Genomic DNA, 25,810 nt, shown 5'->3' on the forward strand with positions numbered 1-25,810 from the left:
CCTACACATATGTTATTTAATGTATATATGTGTTTAACACCTTCTTTAATAATCCTTGATTATTTAAAATCAATATACATACATACATACATATATATATATATATTCATCCTTCCATACAACTCATAGACAAATTATATATACCCATATATAAATAATTATATATATATATATATATATATACACTTCCTTCCATAACAAATTATTAATTTATTATATTTACACAAATTAGTACAACTAAATATGTCAGAAATAGTTTCCTTTAAATACTCCATACCGGTTTAAATAGTTTTCCGACACCGTCTCACTAAAACGTAAATATCTCTTATTAGGATAAGAATCTGATAATGAAATTGGTACCATTGGAAAGAGGACGAAAAATCCTTGAATTTGAGCTCAAGAATGACCCAGTTTCGATTTAAAATGACTAAGTTATGACCGTTTTAATTTCTAGTGTCGAATTAGGCCAACATAGTTTCCCACGCGCGCCCACGTGCTTACTATGCACTTGCACGCGCTGGATTCAAGCCTCCTTGTGTGCTGGTATTGGCTAAGCTCTTTCAGCTACCGTGAGCTCACCACACTGAATCCATCACTTCCTTTATGCCGCATCCAATGGTCACAAATGAGTGCGCAAATGAACACGCTCACACTAGATTATTTTCTATTAACTATAATAGATCTAAGGTCCAGATCAGCGAGTGCACCATCTTCTCATGGTCTGCAATACACCAAATATCCCATAGTTGACCAGACCACTTCTATGGTCCAGATACACATGCGCACCAAAGTTTTATGCGCCGCGATGCACCATATCAATTCACATAAGTTTAATTAATCTAATGGCCCTAATTGGCGTATACACCCTATTATCCTACACCGCGCCGCACTGGATCAATTCTTTATTGTGCCGCCGCTCCACATGCGCCAGTTACCTAGTATATATATATATATATATATATATATATATATATATATATAATTATTTTCCTAACAAATAATAGGAAAATAAATCCTAATAAATTCCTAAAAATATCAGAAAAATTCTAGAAAATTACAGAACAATTCTAGAAAATAAAGAAACCATAATTAACTCTCTTGGGTCACAAATCCACCTATAGATTGATTTTAAAATATACATAACACCTATATATATCAATTAAAATCCAATAATCTAAAAATCAAATATAATAGTTTATATTTTTTAATTATTCCGATCTAACCATAATTTTTAAACAAATAAATTTAATTAAAGCCTTGATACTCAAGGTGAAATCCTTATGAGTTCTAAGAGGAAAGTTAGAGAAAACTCGCCTGAAGGTTTCGAAACGAAACCGACGCTTTAAGCTTTAATTATCTCTTCCAATTTCGACGTCCTCCTTTTCAGATTCGACCTCCTCCTTGTCAGCCCTTCTTCTTCCTCTCTCTCTGTCTGTTTTATTTTTCTAACGTGTAAAACCTTTAACCCTAAAGCCTTATGTGTATTTTTATACACCTTAAATTCCAAATCCTATTCCAACTAGTATTATGAATTAAAATAATAATCTTTAAATAATTTATATCTATAAACATATATATATATATATATATAAATATATATTCCTTCCATAATTAACTCATTAGTTAATTAAATCATATATACTTATAAATATCAATAAATATATATCTATATATATATCTTTCCATAACAATTATTAATGAATTATATTTATATATAATTATATATATATATAAATATAATTGATACAAAAGTGATCATTTAAATAATTAAATAACCACGGACCTTCATTAATTAACCCAATAAGGTTTCATACAAGCCCAAGACCACATCTTTTGGTCCAACTTTCCTTAAGCCCAATCCAATTAATTTAAATAAATAAGATAATTAATTAAATACAGAAATTAAAATAACTAATTACATGAAGCACATAAACAAACAAGAATTTACAACTAAGTCATATAATACCAATAAAATCAACACACCAATAATTCAATCAATAATCAACCACACAAACAATCAATCATCATACATAATCATGAAATATAACTTAATTAAAATAAGATAATTAATCTAGCACTCAATAAAATAAAATAAATCATTGAAAAATAAAATAAAATAATTAATCCTAATTAATAAATCTTTTAAAATTATCGGGGTATTACACCCAACAACAATATAAAAGTTTAATTCCTAACTAATGGAAATTAATAAATATTATTTTCATGAGAATGAGACCCACCGTCCAAGGACCGGTTCAAGCCTTAGGCGACTTAAGCAATCGCCTAAGGCCCTAACCAATAAAAAAGTCCCAAAATTTTCTTATATTAAGTTATACTATAATTATTTTCTAATATTGTTATATTCCAATAAATATAAAATTTTTATATTAGACCTCAAAAATTTATATCCTAAATATATATATATATATATATATTTTTTTTTTTTCTTTCCACTCGCGTCGATTTTATATTAGGCTTCAAATATTGATATCCTGAAATAATTTCTTTTTTCTCTTTTCTCTCTCTCCTTGTTCATTCCAATTTTATATTATGCCTAAAATATTTATATCCTAAAATAAATTTTTATTTTTCTCTCTTTTCTCTCTCCTTCCTCTTTCGTTGAACTCCCATTGATACAAAAATTTAATATTAACCCTCAAAAATTTACATCCTTATATGACTTTTTTTTCCCTTTCTTTTTCTACTCTCATTCACGTTTTACAATGTTTTACAATAAATCCTAACTAATATAAAAATTTAATATTAGGTCCAAAAATTTTATGAGTAAATATTTTTTTCCCTTCTTTCTTTCACTCTTGTTCACGTTTTTTACGCCAGCATTAAGAAAATTTTTACGTAAATTATACCAACATTAAAATATTAAATATCTATTAAGGTTGATGTTGTCCTTTTCACTTTTGTCTTTTTTTGTGATGTGTATTGTTGTTGTCAAAATTCAATGCTGATCACGTACCCAATTTCTTTAGGAACTAGAGTCAAGGCGAAAATAGATTTTTTTTTTAAATTTTTTTTAATGCTCAGGCATGTCCTTAAATACGATCCATCACCGATTACATATAATTTTTTTCATTTTATGTATACCGAATAAATACTATAAAAAAAAAAAAAAAAAAAAAAAAAAAAATTCCTATGGATTATTTTAAAAAATTCAAATTATTGATCGAACTCCAAAATATGAGAGACGAGCGTTCTATTAAGTTCTTCCTTTGAAGTAAACTCTAAGTAAACGGTACTCGCAAAAACAAGAGTTGATAATAGATGGTCACTGTGATTTCGTTGGCAACGGGACGACATGAGTACGTAGCAATAGTCAAGGTCAAAATTAATCCACCCGCCAATTAATTCCTCCAGGTTAATGCTGCCACATCTATTTTGTGGAGGAGAAAAATCTGAAGTTAACTAAGATCGGCATTGAACCAAGCCCATGAAAGCATTCCCACTGCACCACAGACTTTTCTCAGAGGCATGGTTCCCATCCATTTCCTTCACAGAAAAAATTAGCATGTGCTTCAACTTAATGCAACTGGAAACGCGGTAGAAATTGAGTCCACGTTTGCCGATAGCAACACTTTTGGAACTGATAGGGCAAGAGCACTACGGTTTACGCGTGTACGATGACATAACACAATCTAGGTTAGCAAGAAAAACAAGCTCATTCCTTTAATTTTCTTGTCTATATAAGTGGCTTTACTCTGCAACACAATTCTACACCAAAACACACCCAACAAATCAGTAGTTGAGCTTTGTGAAAGACGAGAGAAATGATGATGAATGGAGAGATGTGGACTCAACTAGGGTCCATGGTAGCTGGGGCAATGTTCATTTGGGCTATGTTTCCCCAATACGTCCCCCATGAATTCCGATCCTATTTCCAAAACTACACCCAAAAACTGGTCACTTTTGTGTACCCTTATATCCATATCACTTTCCATGAGTATTCCGGTGATGGCTTTCAGCGTAGCAAAGTCTACACTTCCATTCAAACCTATCTAAGCGCAAATTCCTCTTCTAGCGCCAAAAGACTCAAAGCAGATGCCATGAAAGATAGTGAATCTCTAGTTCTCAGTATGGATGACAATGAAGAGGTCACTGATGAATTCAAAGGCATCAAACTCTGGTGGAGATCGAACAAAATCAGCCCATTAACACAACCAATCTCCTTTTATCCTCGCGAGGATGAAAAGAGGTATTACAAGCTCACCTTCCACAAGAGGTATCGCGAAATCATCACTGACACTTACTTGAGTCATGTTTTGGCTAAGGGGAAGGCTATTGCAGTGGAGAAGCGACAACGCAAGCTCTACACCAACAACAAGACTGAGAGTTGGGTCGGGTACAGGAGGACTATGTGGACTCATGTCAATTTCGAGCACCCTGCAACGTTTGACACACTAGCACTCGAGCCCAACAAGAAGAAACAAATCATGAATGATCTCATTACATTTACCAAGGCCAAAGACTACTACAAGAAAATTGGGAAGGCATGGAAAAGAGGGTATCTTTTGTATGGTCCTCCCGGGACAGGTAAATCGACTATGATTGCAGCCATGTGTCACGCCCCGCCTATGGAGGTTGTGCCACGCAGGCGACACGCAGACGCTGAGGAGGACGCTGCATGGCAACTGCATGGCAAGTGGAGTTTCTAGAGTCTTCCGGAGTAGTCTAGAGTTGTGTGGAAGATTCTAGATATGTGTAGAAATATGTAGAAGTGTGTGGAAGGTTCTAGAGTTCTTCAGAGTTGTGTGGAGTAGTATGGAGAGTTCTAGAATGTTGTAGATATTTATGAATAAGTATGGAAGTGTGAAGAAGGTGGGAGAAGATTCTAGAGAATCGATCTCCACCATCGGTTAAAATGTATCCTAGCCGTCCATTGGGGATGGGGATGCCTATAAATAGAGGTAGGACTTTAATTTGTGGACAACAAGTCCTAGAGTGAGTCTTGAGAGCCTTGTAGAGAGCTTGAGTGCTAGCCTTGTACAAAGCATTCTTTGAAGTAATAGAAGTGTTCTTTCCTTGCCAACTTAAGTGCCTTAGTGTGTGTGAGTGTGCAAGCCAGGTGAGGAGAGGGCGAGGGCAACTACAACACTAGTAAGCGCACGAGGGGAGTGTGTTGGCTAAGGTGTGCACGGGAGTTAGGCTGACCAAGTACTTGCGAGAGTGAAAGCAACGTCTTGGTGCCGCACGGGAGCAGCTAGAGTGGTACTGAAACTCTAAGCCCGTGACAGTTGGTATCAGAGCAGGTTCGTCAAGGGAGCTTTGTTGGAGTAGACATGGCTAGCGGAGGAGACCACCAAGTCCACATCTTAGAGCAGAGCTTGGAGGAGAAGCTTGCCACACATTTGGTCTACACGGAGACCAAGTTTAATAGGCTCGAGAGAAGGATGGCGGAGCTCTACGAGCTGATTGATGGCATCGCCAACAAGGCGCAAGAGAAAGAAAGGGACTTGCATGATTTGGTAGACGACTTGCGCGTGGAGATTGCCGAGTGCAAGAAGGAGTTCTCCCAGGCGCGCGAGGTCGTGGTGAAGCCAAGGAAGAAGAAGGCGCCGGAGCCCAAGGAGTACGATGGGGCAAGGAATGCGCGCCAGATTGACAACTTCTTTTGGCACATGGAGCGGTACTTCGAGTGCATGGAGATCGAGGATGATGAGGAGAAGGTGCAGACAGGCACTATGTACCTCACAGACACCGCCGCTCTATGGTGGAGGCAGCGCTTCACTGGTAGAGGCGCAAGAGCAGTTGACACATGGGAGGAGTTCAAGAGGCAGCTCAAGAGGCAGTTCTACCCTGAGTGCGTTGAGGACCTGGCCATGATCAACCTAAGGCGCTTGAAGCAGAAGGGCAGCATAAGGGAGTATGTGAAGGAGTACTCCAATTTGATGCTGGAGATCCCAGAGATGCCGGAGCGGCAACGTGTGTGCTTGTTCATTGATTGGCTGCAGTCTTGGGTGGCCACGGAGCTAAGGAGGAGGGAGCCTAGAGACTTGGCATCCGCAATGGCTATAGCGGAGCGCCTCGAAGACTTTAGGCGCGATGACAAGAGGGCCACGTCTCCCAAGAGGGACCACGGCAAAGGTGGGGAAGACCGGCGCTTCAAGAAACGGGGCTCGCCCAAGTCTAGCGATGATGAGCACAGCGATGAGGAGAGACGCCCACGCCATGATAAAGGTAAGGACCATGGAGAGAGGTCTAAGGCTAGTGGCAAAGGGGAGCGCCGCGATAAGGGCAAGTGGGAGCCGAAGTGCTACTTGTGCGAAGGGCCGCACATATTGCGACACTGCCCCAACAAGAAGACCATGAGCGCACTTGTGAAGGATAAGGGCAAGGGCAGGGTGGACGATGCGGGCAGCGATGAAGATAGGTGCATGGGGGCTATGCAGATGCTGAGTAGCATGGCGCATGACACCAAGAAGAAGGGCAAGGCAAAGAAGGTAGCTGGGGTGCGCTACGTGGATGCGCAGGTTGGTGGCAAAGCCGTGCAAGCGTTGGTAGACACGGGTGCTACACACAACTTCATTACCCCGGAGGAGGCGCAACGACTTGGCTTGGAGATGCGCAAGACGGAGGGCTGGATCAAGGCCGTCAACTCCGAGGAGGCACGCGTGAGTAGAGTGTGCAAGGAGGTGGAACTATGCATGCAAGGATGGAAGGGCAAGGCTGACTTCCAAGTTGCGGAGATGGACGACCACGACATGGTGCTGGGGCTGCAGTTCATGGACAGGAACAACGCCGCGCCACTACCATGCCTTGGTGCGTTGATGATACTTGGAGGCGAGGAAGGTAAGGCCGCATGCATGGTGCCGCTCGTGGGCAGGAAGGAGAGTCCAGAGGTGGCAGTCAACACGATGGAGCTCGTGAGGACTTCACATCTCCCGAAGGGCGCTCGTACGTTTGGGCCAAGGACATATGCGCAAGTGCTGATGACCTGCGAGAGGCTGGGTCAGCTGAAGAAACCGTGACGAGGGCGTCACGGAAATGGGTGGAGGAGAATGTCACGCCCCGCCTATGGAGGTTGTGCCACGCAGGCGACACGCAGACGCTGAGGAGGACGCTGCATGGCAACTGCATGGCAAGTGGAGTTTCTAGAGTCTTCCGGAGTAGTCTAGAGTTGTGTGGAAGATTCTAGATATGTGTAGAAATATGTAGAAGTGTGTGGAAGGTTCTAGAGTTCTTCAGAGTTGTGTGGAGTAGTATGGAGAGTTCTAGAATGTTGTAGATATTTATGAATAAGTATGGAAGTGTGAAGAAGGTGGGAGAAGATTCTAGAGAATCGATCTCCACCATCGGTTAAAATGTATCCTAGCCGTCCATTGGGGATGGGGATGCCTATAAATAGAGGTAGGACTTTAATTTGTGGACAACAAGTCCTAGAGTGAGTCTTGAGAGCCTTGTAGAGAGCTTGTGTAATACCCCGTAATTTTAAAGAATGTATTTAAATTAATTTTGTGTTAGGTTAATTAATTTTATTTATTTGTGCATACTACATTATTATATTATGTTCATTTAATTGTGCATGTAAAGTGATTGTGTATGTTAAAATAGTAAATTTATTCATTTAATTATGCATGTATTATTAATAATAATTTTATTTGTTGGTTATGCTTATATTAATCATTATTAGTTAATTAAAGTATTATATTTGTGTTATATAGTATTATGATGATATAATGTATTATTTTGTAATAATAATAATTATATTAGTTTAATAATAATAATAATAATAATAATATAATAATAATAATAATTATTATAAAAGTTTATTAATAATAATATTAGTAATAATAATAATAATATTTATAATAATAATAATAGTATTAAACCAAAGTCATGATGAAATTAGAGATTAGGATAGGATTGCATCAATGGTTATGGTTGGAATTAAAGCCATATAGGTAGGAATATGAGAAATGGGTGAGAAGTTATTATAAATTAGATATTTGTAATATTTATATTATATATTTTGTGTATAAATTAACTAGCTTGCCTTAGAAAAAAATAAAGGGAGTTAGAAGCAAAGTATAAATTCTAGAGAGCTATTTTATAAGAGTGAAAGGAAAAGAGAAAGAGAAAGAAGCTTGGACCGGTGTAGGCAATTTTACCCGACTACGCGCAGACCGGCGGATTTATTTTAAATCCAAAAAGGCAAGTTATTATCTACTTTTCCCCTTTGAATTAATAAATTAATTGTTTAGCCTATTTTTATGCATAGAGCCAAGGTTAGGAGGTTAATAAATTATTAATTTTATTTTATTAAATTAATGGAATTTTAATTATATAGGATGGTATATATTTATTTAATGTCCTATGAAATTAATAATGGCTAAAAATAATTAAATAAGACTTTAGGGATTTTTCTAGAATTTTCTAGATTTTTCCGGGCATTTTCTGCAATTTCCGGCGACCTTCCGGCGAGTTTTCCGGTCGCCGGCAGTGGGGGAGACGACCGGAGTGATCCGGTGCAACGCGGCGCACCATAGGAGGGTGTACGCGCGCATCCTGGCCATTAGTGGAGTCTGATTGATCCGGTGCATCGCGGTCCATGATACCGCGGTACACCCGGATCTGTGGGCGTTGGATGGAGGGAAGATAGGGTGAGATGATCCGGTGTGACGCGAGTACGGAATCCGGATGCAGCCAACCAACCAGGAAGTGACACGTCAGCAAGGCACCCTTAGTGCGCGCGTGGCAGCGCGTGCGCGCGCGTGGGAGCGCGTGGCTGATGCCAGACGCGCGTGGAGGCGCGTGGGAGAGTGGGGAAGGTTGGGCTGCGCGTGGGGAGGCTCTGGGAGGCGCGTGAGGGCGCGTGTGGGGTCCCTACAGCTGCTGGAAATTACCAGAATACCCCTAGGGCCTGTTTTGTAAATTCCAGAACCTTAAACTTGGATTTTTAGGTACTGTGTTGGTAATTACGGGTTTAACGGGCCACGAAATTATTATTTTAATACCCGTTACTTATTCTTATGGCCGATTAATCTTTTCTAAGCATTTATTGGCTCGTTCACAGTACAGATACTAATGTGATTTATTTAACGACATTGTTAAATATAAATAGTGTTATTATCGTATTTAATGGTATCAAACATTACTGTTAAATGAAATAAGGCCATGGTTTTAGTCAGATAAATTATCCATGATATCTTATAGGATGTTTATACTGTTAATTGATATATAAACCATGATTATTATGCTGTGTGCATTTCAGGGAATAAATGGACTGTTTATTATGTCGCATTTATATTATATGGATGTGTTGCCATATAGAACCATGTGAGCTGACTAATAAGTTTAGACTCATTTATACCTTATGCATTCGTTGCGATAGACAGATGTGTGGCTGTCGGGGTATGTGGTTTAATATTATTGGCATGTGTTGCCTAAATGACATACTCGGTATATTTATTAATATTGTTGGCATGTGTTGCCTAATTTATATGCTCAGTATATTCATCAGTACTTTGCGAGGTGTTATCACTGTGTAGTTCGTTATAGTCTGTGTTGTCAGTACCGTGCACCATGTATAATAGCTGATTTCCCGGGTAGGGAAAGGCGACACTTAACCACCTAGTGTGAGTCTAAGTGATCACCGTCTATTCTGGTTGAGGTCATGTTATACATCGGATAGTTCCCGTAGGATGTATACAGATATAGTACTCATCCGATTCATAATGATTAATTTATTTGATTCTCTGATTTGGGTCATAGTAGAGAGGACTTGCTCGTGGGGTTGACCCACCATTGTTGTTATTTCAGGATACGGTCAGTATCCGTTTCAAGGCTGAGGTTAGCAGTGTGGGACCATCATCCGAACTCATCTACTCCTACGATCCAGTGCAGGGTAGAAGTTTTATGTAGTATTTCAGTTTCAGTTTTTATTTACTTTTGACGTTGAACTCTCAGGGTTATATTTAAGGATCCCTGACGTAGAATTTCCAAGTTGTAATGAAGTACTGTATTAAATAAAGGATGGATGGATGTTGTATTATTTAGTGTTCCTTTCCGGTCTAAATTCTTTTATTATCATCATTTTGTATTCCATGCTTGTATATTGCCAATTGTTTTTGATATCCCTCGTTTTTCGTGTATAAGCCTGATCAACTTATGCGTGGAAAATGTGGGGGTGTTACAGTTGGTATCAGAGCATTCCAGGTTCGAGTGTCTTAGGGATCTGTGATTACTATACTTCCGCGTTGTGTATTCTGATAATTAGAGCCTAAGTATTAGGGTTCTTTGTATTCTTTTAGTCGGTCCATTATAATGTACTGACGTTAGATTTTTCTGAATTTAAAAGAAGGATGTCTCGGCGTGGGACAAGGAATGCGAACCGTCATCGCAGTATTTCCCCAACTCAAAATGAGAATCAGGAATTTTCTCCTCAAGTTGCTGATATCATTGCACGAGCTGTAGCAGCAGGAGTAGCATCTGCTCTACGAAACCAGCAACCTCCTCCGATAGTACCTGTTCCTGAACCAGTGGCACAGCCAATGTCATGGGACAAAGTTCGTCACTCGTTCATCCGGGGAAATCCACCGACATTTGCGGGGTCCACAGATGTCCTGTTAGCATATCAGTGGAAACAGGAGAGCGAGCGTCATCTTCGGATGGTAATCTGTACCGAAGTGCAGAAACAGATGCTGGCTACGTTTATGCTGATAGGCAATGCATTGCAGTGGTGGGAGTCTATTACTACTGTCGATGAGAGGACCAGATTGACGTATGCTGAATTTCAGACTCGCTTTGACGACAAGTATTTTCCTATGTCAGTAAGATCAGCGATGAAGACCGAATTTCTGGATCTGCAACAGGAAGAGATGACTGTGGCTGAGTATGAACAGAAGTTCATAAATTTGTCATTATTTGCACCAGAGGAGGTCAATACGGAAGAAAAGAAGAGAGACCGCTTTGTGAAGGGGTTAATATGGCCGATTAAAGTGGTGATCTTAGGTAGTCCGGCATATACTACTTATATCCAGGTGGTTAATGCCGCCTTACAGCACTGCCAGATGAGGAGTGATTACCGGAAGTCCAAGGGAGATAAGCGGACTAACCGAGACTACCAGACAGTGGAGAAAGGAAGCAGCAGTGGTGCCAAGTCCAATGATCGGGGCAGATTTCAAGGACATCCACCTTGGAAGAAAAACAAAGGAAACCTAGATGTGCAGAGGGATGGAGTCCCTAATCAGGGTAGACAAGGTGGGATACCTCAGACCGGACAGGAACAGTGGTCGGGAAGTCAACAGAGGAGGCAGGCAGGTCCTTTTACGGGACGTTGTTATCACTGTAGAGAGATTGGGCATCCGGCCAAGATGTGTCCCAAAGCTAAGCAGGGACAGTATGGGCAGCCGAGACCTAATCAGCCATTACCTCTACCGGCCCCACCGATGCCACGTGGGCAAGTTCAGAATTTTCCGGCACTTCCAGCACCACCATTTCCTCCGGGACAACCTCCACAGCAGTTGCATAATGGCAGAGTTTATAACTTCATGTCACATAATGCGCAGGCTCCTCAGGCTATTGAGGGTATGTTTTCTATACATGGTAGAACTGCTCGTATACTGTTTGACACTGGTGCATCACATTCTTTTGTGTCTAGATCTTTTGTTATCTTATCTGGTATGACGACTCAGTTATGTGACCAACCTCTTAATATTTATACACCATTGGGAGTTGGCGCAATTTTACGAGAGTATAGCGGTGATATCCTTATAGATATGGGCCGACTTCGATTTCTTGCAAATTTGTTAGTGTTAGATATGCATTCGTATGATGTTATACTTGGGATGGACTGGTTATCTCAGTACCATGCTCAGGTTAACTGTTACGAAAAGTCTATTGGATTTTCTATACCAGGACAGGAGATGTATCTTCTTGTTGTACCACAACCTGATAGAGGGCCTAGCACTTATTTATTCGTTCTTGAGGAGGACTCACAGGAAGCGACTGCGGTATCTCTTGACAGCATCCCGGTAGTACAGGAATTCCAGGATGTATTCCAGGAAATTCCAGGCTTGCCACCGAGTCGAGAGATAGATTTCGTTATTGATTTAGCTCCAGGCACTACGCCTATTGCTAAGGCGCCGTACCGAATGGCACCAGTGGAGATGCGAGAGTTGAAAGATCAAATTCAACAGTTGCTCAGCCAGGGATTTATTCGCAGGAGTACTTCACCATGGGGAGCACCAGTACTGTTTGTAAAGAAGAAGGATGGATCTCTTCGTCTTTGTATTGATTACAGAGAACTGAACAAGGTCACTATTCGCAACAAGTACCCGTTGCCCAGAATTGATGACCTGTTTGATCAGTTGAAGGGAGCTACTTACTTCTCAAAGATCGATTTGAGGTCTGGTTATCATCAGCTACGAGTCAGAGAACAAGATGTTCCAAAGACAGCATTTCTCACGAGGTACGGATCTTATGAGTTTCGTGTTATGCCTTTCGGTTTAACGAACGCTCCAGCTGTCTTTATGGACTTGATGAATAGAGTATTCAGAGAATACTTAGATCAGTTTGTCATTGTTTTCATTGATGATATTCTGGTTTACTCCAAGTCGGAGAAGGACCATGCCAGACATTTACGCACAGTATTGCAGACACTTCGAGAACATCAGTTGTTTGCGAAGTTTGAGAAGTGTGAATTTTGGCAGAAAGAGGTCAAATTTCTGGGACATGTAGTGTCAGAAGAAGGGTTAGCAGTAGATCCAGCCAAGGTTGCGGCCGTTATGGAGTGGGGACAGCCTACCTCACCGACAGAGATTCGCAGTTTTCTGGGATTAGCGGGGTATTATCGCCGGTTCATCCAGGGATTTTCCAAAATTGCGGGTCCACTTACTCATCTGACTAAGAAGAATGTACCATTTGTATGGGATGATTCTTGTCAGACTGCTTTTGCTGAATTGAAGAGCAAGTTAACTTCTGCACCTGTCTTAGCCACACCTCAGAGTGGAATTGAGTATTTAGTATTTACCGACGCTTCTCTGAAGGGTTTGGGTTATGTGTTGATGCAAGAAGAGCGACCAGTTTCTTATGGGTCTAGGAAGCTTAAGCCTCATGAGCTTAATTACCCGACTCACGATCTAGAACTCGCAGCAGTGGTTTTTGCCTTGCGTATTTGGAGACATTATCTTTTGGGGGAGACTTTTCGATTGTTTAGCGATCATAAGAGTCTACAGTATTTATTCACACAGAGGGAACTGAATATGAGACAGCGCAGATGGTTGGAGTTCGTGAAAGACTATCATTTCTCTATTCAGTATCATCCAGGGAAGGCGAATGTTGTAGCAGACGCACTCAGCCGCCGACCCTATGTCAGCCTTTCAGCTTTGTTTACAACAGAGTGGGATGCTTTGAAGACTGTTGATGAGTTAGCAGACGCTTTTATGGCATGTGTGGTAGTAACTCCTTCTATCATTCATCAGGTCATTCAAGCGCAACTCTCAGATCAACAGTGTATTGATCGGGTTTCGGAGTTAGCCTCCGGAGATGTTCCTTTTTATTCTATAGGGACTGATGGAGGATTGAGGTACAAGGGACGTTTAATTGTGCCTTCAGCTGATAATTTGAGAAATGTTGTGATGAGAGAGACACACACTTCTCAGTTCTCTGTACATCCAGGGGGAGACAAGATGTATCAGGACATGAAACGCCAGTTTTGGTGGGCTGGCATGAAAAGAGATATAGCTATCTTTGTCTCTAAATGTAGCACCTGTCAGATGATTAAGATTGATCATCAGAGACCGCCAGGATCGTTACAGCCACTTCCCATACCAGAGTGGAAATGGGAAAGTATTTCTATGGACTTTATAGAGGGATTACCTACTTCACAGCATAATCACAACTCTATTTGGGTCATTGTTGATAGATTGACCAAGTCCGCTCACTTTCTGCCTGTTCATTCAAACTTTACGTCAGAACAGTATGCTAAGCTGTATATTGCAGAAATGGTGAAACTTCATGGTGTACCATTGTCCATCGTATCAGATAGAGATCCGAAGTTTGTATCAGGATTTTGGAGGAGCTTTCAGCAGGCTTTGGGTACAGAACTATATCTTAGCACTGCTTATCATCCTCAAACAGATGGACAGACTGAGCGAGTTAATCAGATTTTAGAAGACATGTTGCGGGCATGTGTTCTTGATTTTAAGGGCAATTGGGAGGAATATTTGCCACTTTCAGAGTTTGCTTATAACAATAGTTATCAGAAAACTATTGGTATGGCACCATTTGAGGCTTTGTACGGCAGACCGTGTAGGTCTCCTGTCTGTTGGCTTGGAGTTGGTGAGAACAGCTTTTTGGGTCCTGAATTTATTAAGGACACGTCAGAAAAGATCGTTATTATTAGGGATCGGATGCTTACAGCTCAAAGCAGACAGAAAAGTTATGCTGACCGTCGAACTCGTGCTTTGGAGTTTAAGGTTGGTGATCAGGTTTTGCTTAAGGTTTCTCCTATGAAGGGAGTAATGCGGTTTGGGTCAAAGGGTAAGTTATCGCCTCGTTTTGTGGGTCCTTTTATGATTACTGATCGGATTGGGGCAGTAGCTTATCGTCTGGCTCTACCAGATAATCTTCATAGGGTACATAATGTTTTTCATGTATCTATGCTGCGAAAATTTCTACGGGATGAAGATCGATACCAACACATTGATGTGGGTGAGATTGAGTTGCAACCCGATGCAACCTATTTGGAACAACCTTACTGTATTCTCGATCGTAGGAATCAGATACTGCGCACGAAGACTATTCCATTAGTACGTGTACAGTGGAGTCATCATAATGCTACAGAGTCTACTTGGGAACGGGAAGATATTATCCGTGCCAAGTATCCAGGACTTTTTAATACAGGTATGTAGTGAATTTCGGGGACGAAATTCCTTTATTAGGGGGGGAGAATGTAATACCCCGTAATTTTAAAGAATGTATTTAAATTAATTTTGTGTTAGGTTAATTAATTTTATTTATTTGTGCATACTACATTATTATATTATGTTCATTTAATTGTGCATGTAAAGTGATTGTGTATGTTAAAATAGTAAATTTATTCATTTAATTATGCATGTATTATTAATAATAATTTTATTTGTTGGTTATGCTTATATTAATCATTATTAGTTAATTAAAGTATTATATTTGTGTTATATAGTATTATGATGATATAATGTATTATTTTGTAATAATAATAATTATATTAGTTTAATAATAATAATAATAATAATAATATAATAATAATAATAATTATTATAAAAGTTTATTAATAATAATATTAGTAATAATAATAATAATATTTATAATAATAATAATAGTATTAAACCAAAGTCATGATGAAATTAGAGATTAGGATAGGATTGCATCAATGGTTATGGTTGGAATTAAAGCCATATAGGTAGGAATATGAGAAATGGGTGAGAAGTTATTATAAATTAGATATTTGTAATATTTATATTATATATTTTGTGTATAAATTAACTAGCTTGCCTTAGAAAAAAATAAAGGGAGTTAGAAGCAAAGTATAAATTCTAGAGAGCTATTTTATAAGAGTGAAAGGAAAAGAGAAAGAGAAAGAAGCTTGGACCGGTGTAGGCAATTTTACCCGACTACGCGCAGACCGGCGGATTTATTTTAAATCCAAAAAGGCAAGTTATTATCTACTTTTCCCCTTTGAATTAATAAATTAATTGTTTAGCCTATTTTTATGCATAGAGCCAAGGTTAGGAGGTTAATAAATTATTAATTTTATTTTATTAAATTAATGGAATTTTAATTATATAGGATGGTATATATTTATTTAATGTCCTATGAAATTAATAATGGCTAAAAATAATTAAATAAGACTTTAGGGATTTTTCTAGAATTTTCTAGATTTTTCCGGGCATTTTCTGCAATTTCCGGCGACCTTCCGGCGAGTTTTCCGGTCGCCGGCAGTGGGGGAGACGACCGGAGTGATCCGGTGCAACGCGGCGCACCATAGGAGGGTGTACGCGCGCATCCTGGCCATTAGTGGAGTCTGATTGATCCGGTGCATCGCGGTCCATGATACCGCGGTACACCCGGATCTGTGGGCGTTGGATGGAGGGAAGATAGGGTGAGATGATCCGGTGTGACGCGAGTACGGAATCCGGATGCAGCCAACCAACCAGGAAGTGACACGTCAGCAAGGCACCCTTAGTGCGCGCGTGGCAGCGCGTGCGCGCGCGTGGGAGCGCGTGGCTGATGCCAGACGCGCGTGGAGGCGCGTGGGAGAGTGGGGAAGGTTGGGCTGCGCGTGGGGAGGCTCTGGGAGGCGCGTGAGGGCGCGTGTGGGGTCCCTACAGCTGCTGGAAATTACCAGAATACCCCTAGGGCCTGTTTTGTAAATTCCAGAACCTTAAACTTGGATTTTTAGGTACTGTGTTGGTAATTACGGGTTTAACGGGCCACGAAATTATTATTTTAATACCCGTTACTTATTCTTATGGCCGATTAATCTTTTCTAAGCATTTATTGGCTCGTTCACAGTACAGATACTAATGTGATTTATTTAACGACATTGTTAAATATAAATAGTGTTATTATCGTATTTAATGGTATCAAACATTACTGTTAAATGAAATAAGGCCATGGTTTTAGTCAGATAAATTATCCATGATATCTTATAGGATGTTTATACTGTTAATTGATATATAAACCATGATTATTATGCTGTGTGCATTTCAGGGAATAAATGGACTGTTTATTATGTCGCATTTATATTATATGGATGTGTTGCCATATAGAACCATGTGAGCTGACTAATAAGTTTAGACTCATTTATACCTTATGCATTCGTTGCGATAGACAGATGTGTGGCTGTCGGGGTATGTGGTTTAATATTATTGGCATGTGTTGCCTAAATGACATACTCGGTATATTTATTAATATTGTTGGCATGTGTTGCCTAATTTATATGCTCAGTATATTCATCAGTACTTTGCGAGGTGTTATCACTGTGTAGTTCGTTATAGTCTGTGTTGTCAGTACCGTGCACCATGTATAATAGCTGATTTCCCGGGTAGGGAAAGGCGACACTTAACCACCTAGTGTGAGTCTAAGTGATCACCGTCTATTCTGGTTGAGGTCATGTTATACATCGGATAGTTCCCGTAGGATGTATACAGATATAGTACTCATCCGATTCATAATGATTAATTTATTTGATTCTCTGATTTGGGTCATAGTAGAGAGGACTTGCTCGTGGGGTTGACCCACCATTGTTGTTATTTCAGGATACGGTCAGTATCCGTTTCAAGGCTGAGGTTAGCAGTGTGGGACCATCATCCGAACTCATCTACTCCTACGATCCAGTGCAGGGTAGAAGTTTTATGTAGTATTTCAGTTTCAGTTTTTATTTACTTTTGACGTTGAACTCTCAGGGTTATATTTAAGGATCCCTGACGTAGAATTTCCAAGTTGTAATGAAGTACTGTATTAAATAAAGGATGGATGGATGTTGTATTATTTAGTGTTCCTTTCCGGTCTAAATTCTTTTATTATCATCATTTTGTATTCCATGCTTGTATATTGCCAATTGTTTTTGATATCCCTCGTTTTTCGTGTATAAGCCTGATCAACTTATGCGTGGAAAATGTGGGGGTGTTACAGCTTGAGTGCTAGCCTTGTACAAAGCATTCTTTGAAGTAATAGAAGTGTTCTTTCCTTGCCAACTTAAGTGCCTTAGTGTGTGTGAGTGTGCAAGCCAGGTGAGGAGAGGGCGAGGGCAACTACAACACTAGTAAGCGCACGAGGGGAGTGTGTTGGCTAAGGTGTGCACGGGAGTTAGGCTGACCAAGTACTTGCGAGAGTGAAAGCAACGTCTTGGTGCCGCACGGGAGCAGCTAGAGTGGTACTGAAACTCTAAGCCCGTGACACATGGCTAACCTTTTGGAGTATGATATTTACGATCTTGAGTTGACCTCGGTGAAGGACAACACGGAGCTGAGAAAGCTACTGATCGATACAACGGGGAAGTCAATCATAGTGATTGAGGACATTGATTGTTCACTTGATCTAACCGGCCAGAGGAAGAAGAAGAAGGAGAAAGAGGATGATGAGGACAAAGAAAAAGATCCAATTAAGGAAAAGGCGAAAGGTGTTGAAGATGAGAAGCTGAAGGATAGTAAAGTGACTTTGTCTGGGCTATTGAATTTCATTGATGGGCTTTGGTCAGCTTGTGGTAGTGAGAGAATCATTGTGTTTACTACTAATTTCATCGAAAAACTTGATCCTGCTCTCATTAGGAGAGGACGCATGGACAAGCACATTGAATTGTCCTATTGTTGCTTTGAAGCATTCAAACTGCTTGCAAAGAACTACTTGGATCTCGAATCACACCATTTGTTTGCAACTATTGGAAATTTGTTGGAGGAGACCAATATTACTCCGGCTGACGTTGCTGAGAATTTGATGCCCAAGTCTTCTGAGGATGATGCTGAAACTTGCCTGAAGAATTTGATTGAGGCTTTGGAGAAGGCAAAGGAGGAAGCAAGGTTGAAAGCTGAGGAAGAAGAGAGACTAAAGGTTGAGAAGGAACAGAAAGAGAGAGAAGAGAAAGAGAAAGAGTCTACTGAAGAAGTGAAAGAGAAGAAAGCTTCAGTCCAAGAAGTGAAAGAAAATGAGGTGATGACTACTTGAGCCAATTTGGATTAGGAATTATAGATTTCAGTGACGATTGAACAACAACTTGATTATTGGGATCCCATTGATTTTAATTAGTCTATGTTATGTTGTTAATGTCTAAATTGTAGTGGTAATTATGTTTTATGGCTTCAGGGTTTTATTTTATCTTTTTAATAAGAACTCTTGTGTGATGATTAAGAAAGAAAGCTTGAGCTTGACTACCTTGGATTTGTCCTTGTATTCAATTCTAAAATGAGGAAATGTTTGATCCTTGTATATTTTAGCTTATGTCGCAAAATTTAATAACAGCTTGTTGGAGTGATTAAGAATGTTTCCAAAGACAATATCTATAAAATGTTTGTGCAACTCTTAACGGGTAGTGTCCAACAAAGACTACGCCTATAAGATAAACTCTCTCCGCTCTTAAAGTCTTTGTCAAATTTATTGTCATATCAATAGGTTTTTTGTTATTTCTGTCTCATATGTTTGTCCTTCAGAGGCCCTAATGCGTACTATGGTGTACTGTACCATTAACTACCAATGTTAAATGCACTTGTGAAATGGTGAAGGATCAGCCATGGCTATGAATCAATGTCACTTTCTTATTAATTTCAGAATCACACAAAATTAAGTTTTGCTAGCATTTGATTGTTCAAAAGCAAGTTTATTTAGCTGCTTGCACCTAATCAGATAGCCCCAAGAAAACAAGTGAGTCATCAAAGTAGAGAATTAAGCCGAAATTAAGGACTTTGATGTCAAGTTCTTAACACTATGTTTATATCTTTATAGGCAATTATGTATATTCAATTATCCACTCTTGATAGGAAACCAATGAACTCATAGAAGATCACCTAACCTGTGTTAACCCTGCTCTGATATGCCGGAACCACACGACCATCTTTTCTTCCAGTACTCCTTCGTTCGTCTCGTTTGGTCATTTATTCAAACACATTGTGGATTCTATATATTGCCCTCATCATGGTCTGAAATGGCATCGATTCATTTGTGTGCCAAATCAACCAATCACAGATTCTGTCATCAGACCGCCTCTGAGACCTCTCTGGACTGAACTTGGTGCAGCCTCCGAGACCTCCGGGCCGAACATGGTGCCAGGAACTTCCCTGTTCGTCTTTTGTGGCATCTGCTGAATGTCCCTGAATTGTACAGTTTTGTTACTGACTATAGTTCATGTAATTGAAGTCACCTTATAGGTTTCTTGCTTGGGTTGGGCTGAACATTGGGTCATGTTGTTATCTATATATATATATATATATATATCTCGTAGAAGTATCACACGGGTGGATATATAAGAATCCAAATCTACCAAATCACTCATGTTATGATCTTTCACATTTTAGGTCTTTCCGTTCGTCATCTGACTTATGTTCTTCACATAGCATTCAGACTCAATGACTATGAAATTAAGTTCAATACTTCCACATATTATGAATATGTAGGAGACATTTTTATTTTTCCTCCGAAAAATCTTTAGAATTACCACTATTGGATACTTTCACATATTATGGATAACGTAGGAGACATTCTTATTTTTCCTCCTAAAAATCTTTAGAATTACCACAGTTTAGCTTTCAATTCGTCTCTAACCATCAAATAAAATGTGAGTAACCCGTCCTCTCTTTAAAACAAGGGGGGCGCTTCCGATTCTATCAGTGATTGAAATAATTGTCTTCTCCATACTACTATATCTTTGTCTTTGAGCCATTTCCCATTTTATAGGCTTGTATATCTTACTTTTATATATATATATATATATATATATATATATATTACACATTTGAAATTGACCTTTCCAAAATAAATAAATAAATGCACGTTAAAGCAATAATATACATGGCATGTTACATATATATGTTAGAAGTTAAAAATGTAAACACTTTGGGGAAAAGTTGGCATTGCGGACAAGTCTTAGAGCCTCTTAGGTAGGATTTAGGAAGTCAGATGCTTCAACTTTTATCAATTTTCATATATTTATGATGTTTATGTGCCATTTAACTTCTGATAATTTTTTTTTTCTTCCTAAACTCAAGATTCTTATTTTTCATTTCAATTGGTTAAAGTGGTTTTCTACATCTGTCAATTACTTGTAATTTGATGCAACATTTTACATTGGATCAGTCACATAAATTTATGTGCTACCCAGCAAATGATCAACGTACAGGCACCATGTGATTAATAATCGGACTTGTCACAAGGCGCAATAAATATGCTTTCCCTCAAATAATCACCTATTTATAGCCTTTAGTTTTAGTTGGGCCTTTCTAGTTTCGGGCCTTTCTAGTAGTAAGATGACGCAACTATGACCAACCAAAGTACCTTGGTAATACAACAATTAAACATGTTGAAAAATCAATACTGGTTGGCGGAACATATATACACGTAAAAGAATCTTCTCCTTTTGATGTCGGTCTTGAAAAAAAAAAAAAAAACAAAGAAGAATCTCCAAATTGCATAATACAACTCTTTTAAAAAAATAATAAAAAACTCTTTATAAAAACAAATAATAAAAACTTCTTTACAATGTATTTTAATTATTTACTCTTTTTGTTTTCTCCCAATAAAAAAACTTCAAATTACATGAGACTCTTTTATAAAAATAATAATATTTTTTTATCTTAAAAAAGTAAAAATCTAAATAAAAACTTGTTTTGAAGAATAAATACGTAATAGAGTTTCATAAGAAGTCTCTTCTAAAAATTCATTTTTAAAAATAATTATGTAAATATGGTGATTGAGTTTTGTAGAAACTCATATAAATAAAAATTATTTTTAAAAAAATAAATATATAAATATGTGATAGGGTTTTATTGAAATTCCCTTCTAAAAAATTCTTTTTACAAAATAAATAAATAAATGATAGAAATTCAAAATTGAATAAAAACTTTTTTTTTTTTTTTTCCTAAATGAAGAAAAATTTATAGATAAAAACAAAAAAATACAAGCAAGAAGTGAACACTGCACAATAAATCCCTTTACAAGATTAAAAAAGAAGGATAGAGAGACCCCTATCCAACCAAGCAAAACAAATTTAGGAAAAGACATCTTGGAGAGAATAATAATATATATATATATTTTAAGAAGACTGACATGTGAAATAGGACAGTTGTATGTACTCATAAGTAAATTATGGTGTATTTTAAGAAGGCTGACACCATCTAAACAGACAATTATTGAAGGTGCGACTCCAAGCTGAATATATAAAATAAACTACTTGTCACTGTACATAATACTGCAACTTGTGTTCTCTAACCTAAAACTGAACATGGTTTGAGATGTCAATGTCAGTGGAGCTTAACCTAAACCCAACTCAACCATGTTCTCTAACCCTAGAGTTAGGGTCAGCTATAATGAGACTCTTGGGTCCCCAATTACAATATAAATTTTTAATTCCTCTCTCATAAAAAATTAAGGAATATTATCTTGATGACTCCACCGTCCAAGTGGTGACCTTTTCACTTTTGTCATTTATTGTGTATCTTAATTTAATTGGGAGTTGGAACGCTGAAATCGACTTTTGTGTAAAAACAAGAGTTGATAATATTTTATTTTTGGACTAGGTACTCAGATTCTCATAGGTGGTCGCTGTGATTTCGTTCACAATGGGACCACATGCGTACGTAGCAATAGTCAAGGTCAAAATTAAACCACCCGCCAGTTAATTCCAGGTTATTGCTAACCACCTTCCTTTGGTCACCTGGTCTCACCAGACCTGTTTTGTGGAGGAGAAAAATCTAATGTTTCCCAAACGTGGTCCTGTTCAGAGGATATTATATACATGTGTGTGTGTGTGTGTGTGTGGAGGCTTGGAGCATACACTTCATTTGATTTTTTAAATTTATAAATGACACAACTGTCTTTTTCAAAATTTAAAAAATTATTGTTAATTTTTTTACTATGATGCACGCATTTGACTTCTTAATCACTTACTTTCAAAAACAAAAACCTAATATGTAATTAATTGAGAGTCGTGATCCTTTGTAGTTGTACTGCACAACAGCTGATGATTGTGATCGCTTATATATGTGAGTTTTATACAAACAAAAATGATTTTAGCAATTAAATAATCGTTTATATATGTAAATATATATTCTACACGTGTGAATGATTATAATTGTCCGATATAATAAAACACTATGTCTGTGCTATTACCCCACCAGATCTTGGCATTGAACCAAGCCCATGAAAGCATTCCCACTGCAGCAGAGACTTTTCTCAAAGGGATGGTTCCCATCCATTTCCTTTACAGAAAAAATAGCATGTGCTTGAACTTAATGCAACAGGAAACTCGGTAGAAATTGAGCCCACACTTGGATGACAACACTTTTGGAGCTGATAAGGGCAGAGCAGTACTTTTTACGCGTGTAGGATGACATAACACAACCTTGGTTAGCAAGAAAAAGAAACTCATTCTTTTAAATTTCTTGTCTATATAAGTGGCATTACTCTGCAGCACAATTCTACACCAAAACAAATTGTTGAGCTTTGTGAAAGCAGAGAGAATGATGATGAATGGAGAGATGTGGACTCAACTAGGGTCCATGGTAGCTGGGGCAATGTTCATTTGGGCTATGTTTCAGCAATACGTCCCCCATGAGTTCCGATCCTATTTCCAAAAATATAGCCAAAAACTGGTCACTTTTGTGTACCCTTATATCCAAATCACTTTCCATGAGTATTCCGGTGATGGCTTTCGGCGTAGCAAAGTCTACACTTCCATTCAAAGCTATCTAAGCGCAAATTCCTCATCTGGTGCCAAAAGACTCAAAGCAGATGTCATGAAAGATAGTGAATCTCTAGTTCTCAGTATGGATGACAATGAAGAAGTCACTGATGAATTCAAAGGCATCAAACTCTGGTGGAGATCGAACAAAATCAGGCCATCAACACAATCAATCTCCTTTTATCCTCGCGAGGATGAAAAGAGGTATTACAAGCTCACCTTCCACAAGAGGTATCGCGATATCATCACCGACACTTACTTGAGTCATGTTTGGGCTAAGGGGAAGGCTATTGAAGTGGCGAAGCGACAACGCAAGCTCTACACCAACAACAAGAGTGAGTACGGGAGGACTAAGTGGACCCATGTCCATTTTGAGCACCCTGCAACGTTTGACACACTAGCACTCGAACCCAACAAGAAGAAACAGATCATGAATGATCTCATTACATTTACTAAGGCAAAAGACTACTACAAGAAAATTGGGAAGGCATGGAAAAGAGGGTATCTTTTGTATGGTCCTCCCGGGACAGGTAAATCGACTATGATTGCAGCCATGGCTAACCTTTTGGAGTATGATATTTACGATCTTGAGTTGACCTCGGTGAAGGACAACACGGAGCTGAGAAAGCTACTGATCGATACAACGGGGAAGTCAATCATAGTGATTGAGGACATTGATTGTTCACTTGATCTTACCGGCCAAAGGAAGAAGAAGAAGGAGAAGGAGGATGATGAGGACAAAGAAAAAGATCCAATTAAGGAAAAGGCGATAGGTGTTGAAGATGAGAAGCTGAAGGATAGCAAAGTGACTTTGTCTGGGCTATTGAATTTCATTGATGGGCTTTGGTCAGCTTGTGGTGGTGAGAAAATCATTGTGTTTACTACTAATTTCGTCGAAAAACTTGATCCTGCTCTCATTAGGAGAGGACGCATGGACAAGCACATTGAATTGTCCTATTGTTGCTTTGAAGCATTCAAACTGCTTGCAAAGAACTACTTGGATCTCGAATCACACCATTTGTTTGCAACTATTGGAAATTTGTTGGAGGAGACCAATATTACTCCGGCTGACGTTGCTGAGAATTTGATGCCCAAGTCTTCTGAGGATGATGCTGAAACTTGCCTGAAGAATTTGATTGAGGCTTTGGAGAAGTCAAAGGAGGAAGCAAGGTTGAAAGCTGAGGAAGAAGAGAGACTAAAGGTTGAGAAGGAACAGAAAGAGAGAGAAGAGAAAGAGTCTACTGAAGAAGTCAAAGAGAAGAAAGCTTCAGTTGAAGAAGTGAAAGAGAAGAAAGCTTCAGTTGAAGAAGTGAAAGAAAATGGGGTGACGAATACTTGAGCCAATTTGGATTAGGAATTATAGATTTCAGTGAAGATTGACCAACTTGATTATTGGGACCCCATGGATGTTAATTAGACTATGTTATGTTGTCAATGTCTCAATTGTAGTGGTACTTATGTTTTATGGCTCCAGGGTTTTATTTTGTCTTTTTAATAAGAACTTAGTGTGATGATTAAGAAAGATAGCTTGAGCTTGACTACCTTGGATTTGTCCTTGTATTCAATTCTCAAACGAGGAAATGTTTGATCCTAAAAATTAATAACAGCTTGTTGAAGTGATTAAGAATGTTTCCAAAGACAATATCTATAAAATGTTTGTGCAACTCTTAACAGGTAGTGTCCAACAAAGACTGCACGTCATTAATAAATAAGATAAACTCTCTCTGCTCTCAAAGTATTTGTCAAATTTATTGTCATATCAATAGGTAGGTTTTTTGTTATTTCTGTCTCACATGTTTGTTCTTCAGAGGCCCTAATGCGTACTATGGTGTATTGTGTGAAATGGTGAAGGATCAGCCATGGCTATGAATCAATGTCCCTTTCTTATTAATTTCAGAATCACTCAAAATTAAGTTTTGCTAGCTTTTGACTGTTCAAAAGCAAGTTTATTTAGCTGCTTGCACCTAATCAGATAGCCCCAAGAAAACAAGTGAATCATCAAAGTGGAGAATTAAGCCGAAATTAAGGACTTTGATGTCAAGTTCTTAACACTAAGTTTATATCTTAATAGGCAATTACGTATATTCAATTATCCACTCTTGATAGGAAACCAATGAACTCATAGAAGATCACCTAACCAGTGTAAACCCTGCTCTGATATGCCGGAACCACACGACCATCTTTTCTTCCAGTACTCCTTCGTTCGTCTCGTTTGGTCATTTATTCAAACACATTGTGGGTTCTATATATTGCCATCATCATGGTCTTAAATTGCATCGATTCATTGGTGTGCCAAATCAACCAATCACAGATTCTGTCATCAGACCGCCTCTGAGACCTCTGGACTGAACTTGGTGCAGCCTCCGAGACCTCCGGGCCGAACATGGTGCCAGGAACTTCACTGTTCGTCTTTTGTGGCATCTGCTGAAT

At 38.7% G+C, this 25,810-nt stretch overlaps 2 protein-coding genes across 2 annotated transcripts; both read left to right on the forward strand.

The window, feature by feature from the left end:
- The first annotated feature begins 3,625 nt into the window (after positions 1-3,625).
- Positions 3,626-18,993, forward strand: LOC132315852 (AAA-ATPase ASD, mitochondrial-like). Its single transcript, XM_059814270.1, has 2 exons — positions 3,626-4,568; positions 17,896-18,993. The coding sequence occupies exons 1-2, from the start codon at positions 3,783-3,785 to the stop codon at positions 18,655-18,657; spliced, it is 1,548 nt and encodes a 515-aa protein (XP_059670253.1). The 5' UTR covers positions 3,626-3,782; the 3' UTR covers positions 18,658-18,993.
- A 4,068-nt stretch (positions 18,994-23,061) lies between these two features.
- On the forward strand, positions 23,062-25,007 carry LOC132315854 (AAA-ATPase At3g28580-like). The gene has a single exon (XM_059814271.1). It carries the CDS (start codon positions 23,160-23,162, stop codon positions 24,717-24,719), a length of 1,560 nt encoding a protein of 519 aa, XP_059670254.1. The 5' UTR covers positions 23,062-23,159; the 3' UTR covers positions 24,720-25,007.
- Positions 25,008-25,810: the final 803 nt, after the last annotated feature.

This window comes from Cornus florida, unplaced genomic scaffold (genome assembly GCF_030987335.1).
Source record: "Cornus florida cultivar Cherokee Brave unplaced genomic scaffold, ASM3098733v1 CherokeeBrave_3.0.0_Hap2_Chr07, whole genome shotgun sequence".
NCBI lineage: Eukaryota > Viridiplantae > Streptophyta > Magnoliopsida > Cornales > Cornaceae > Cornus > Cornus florida.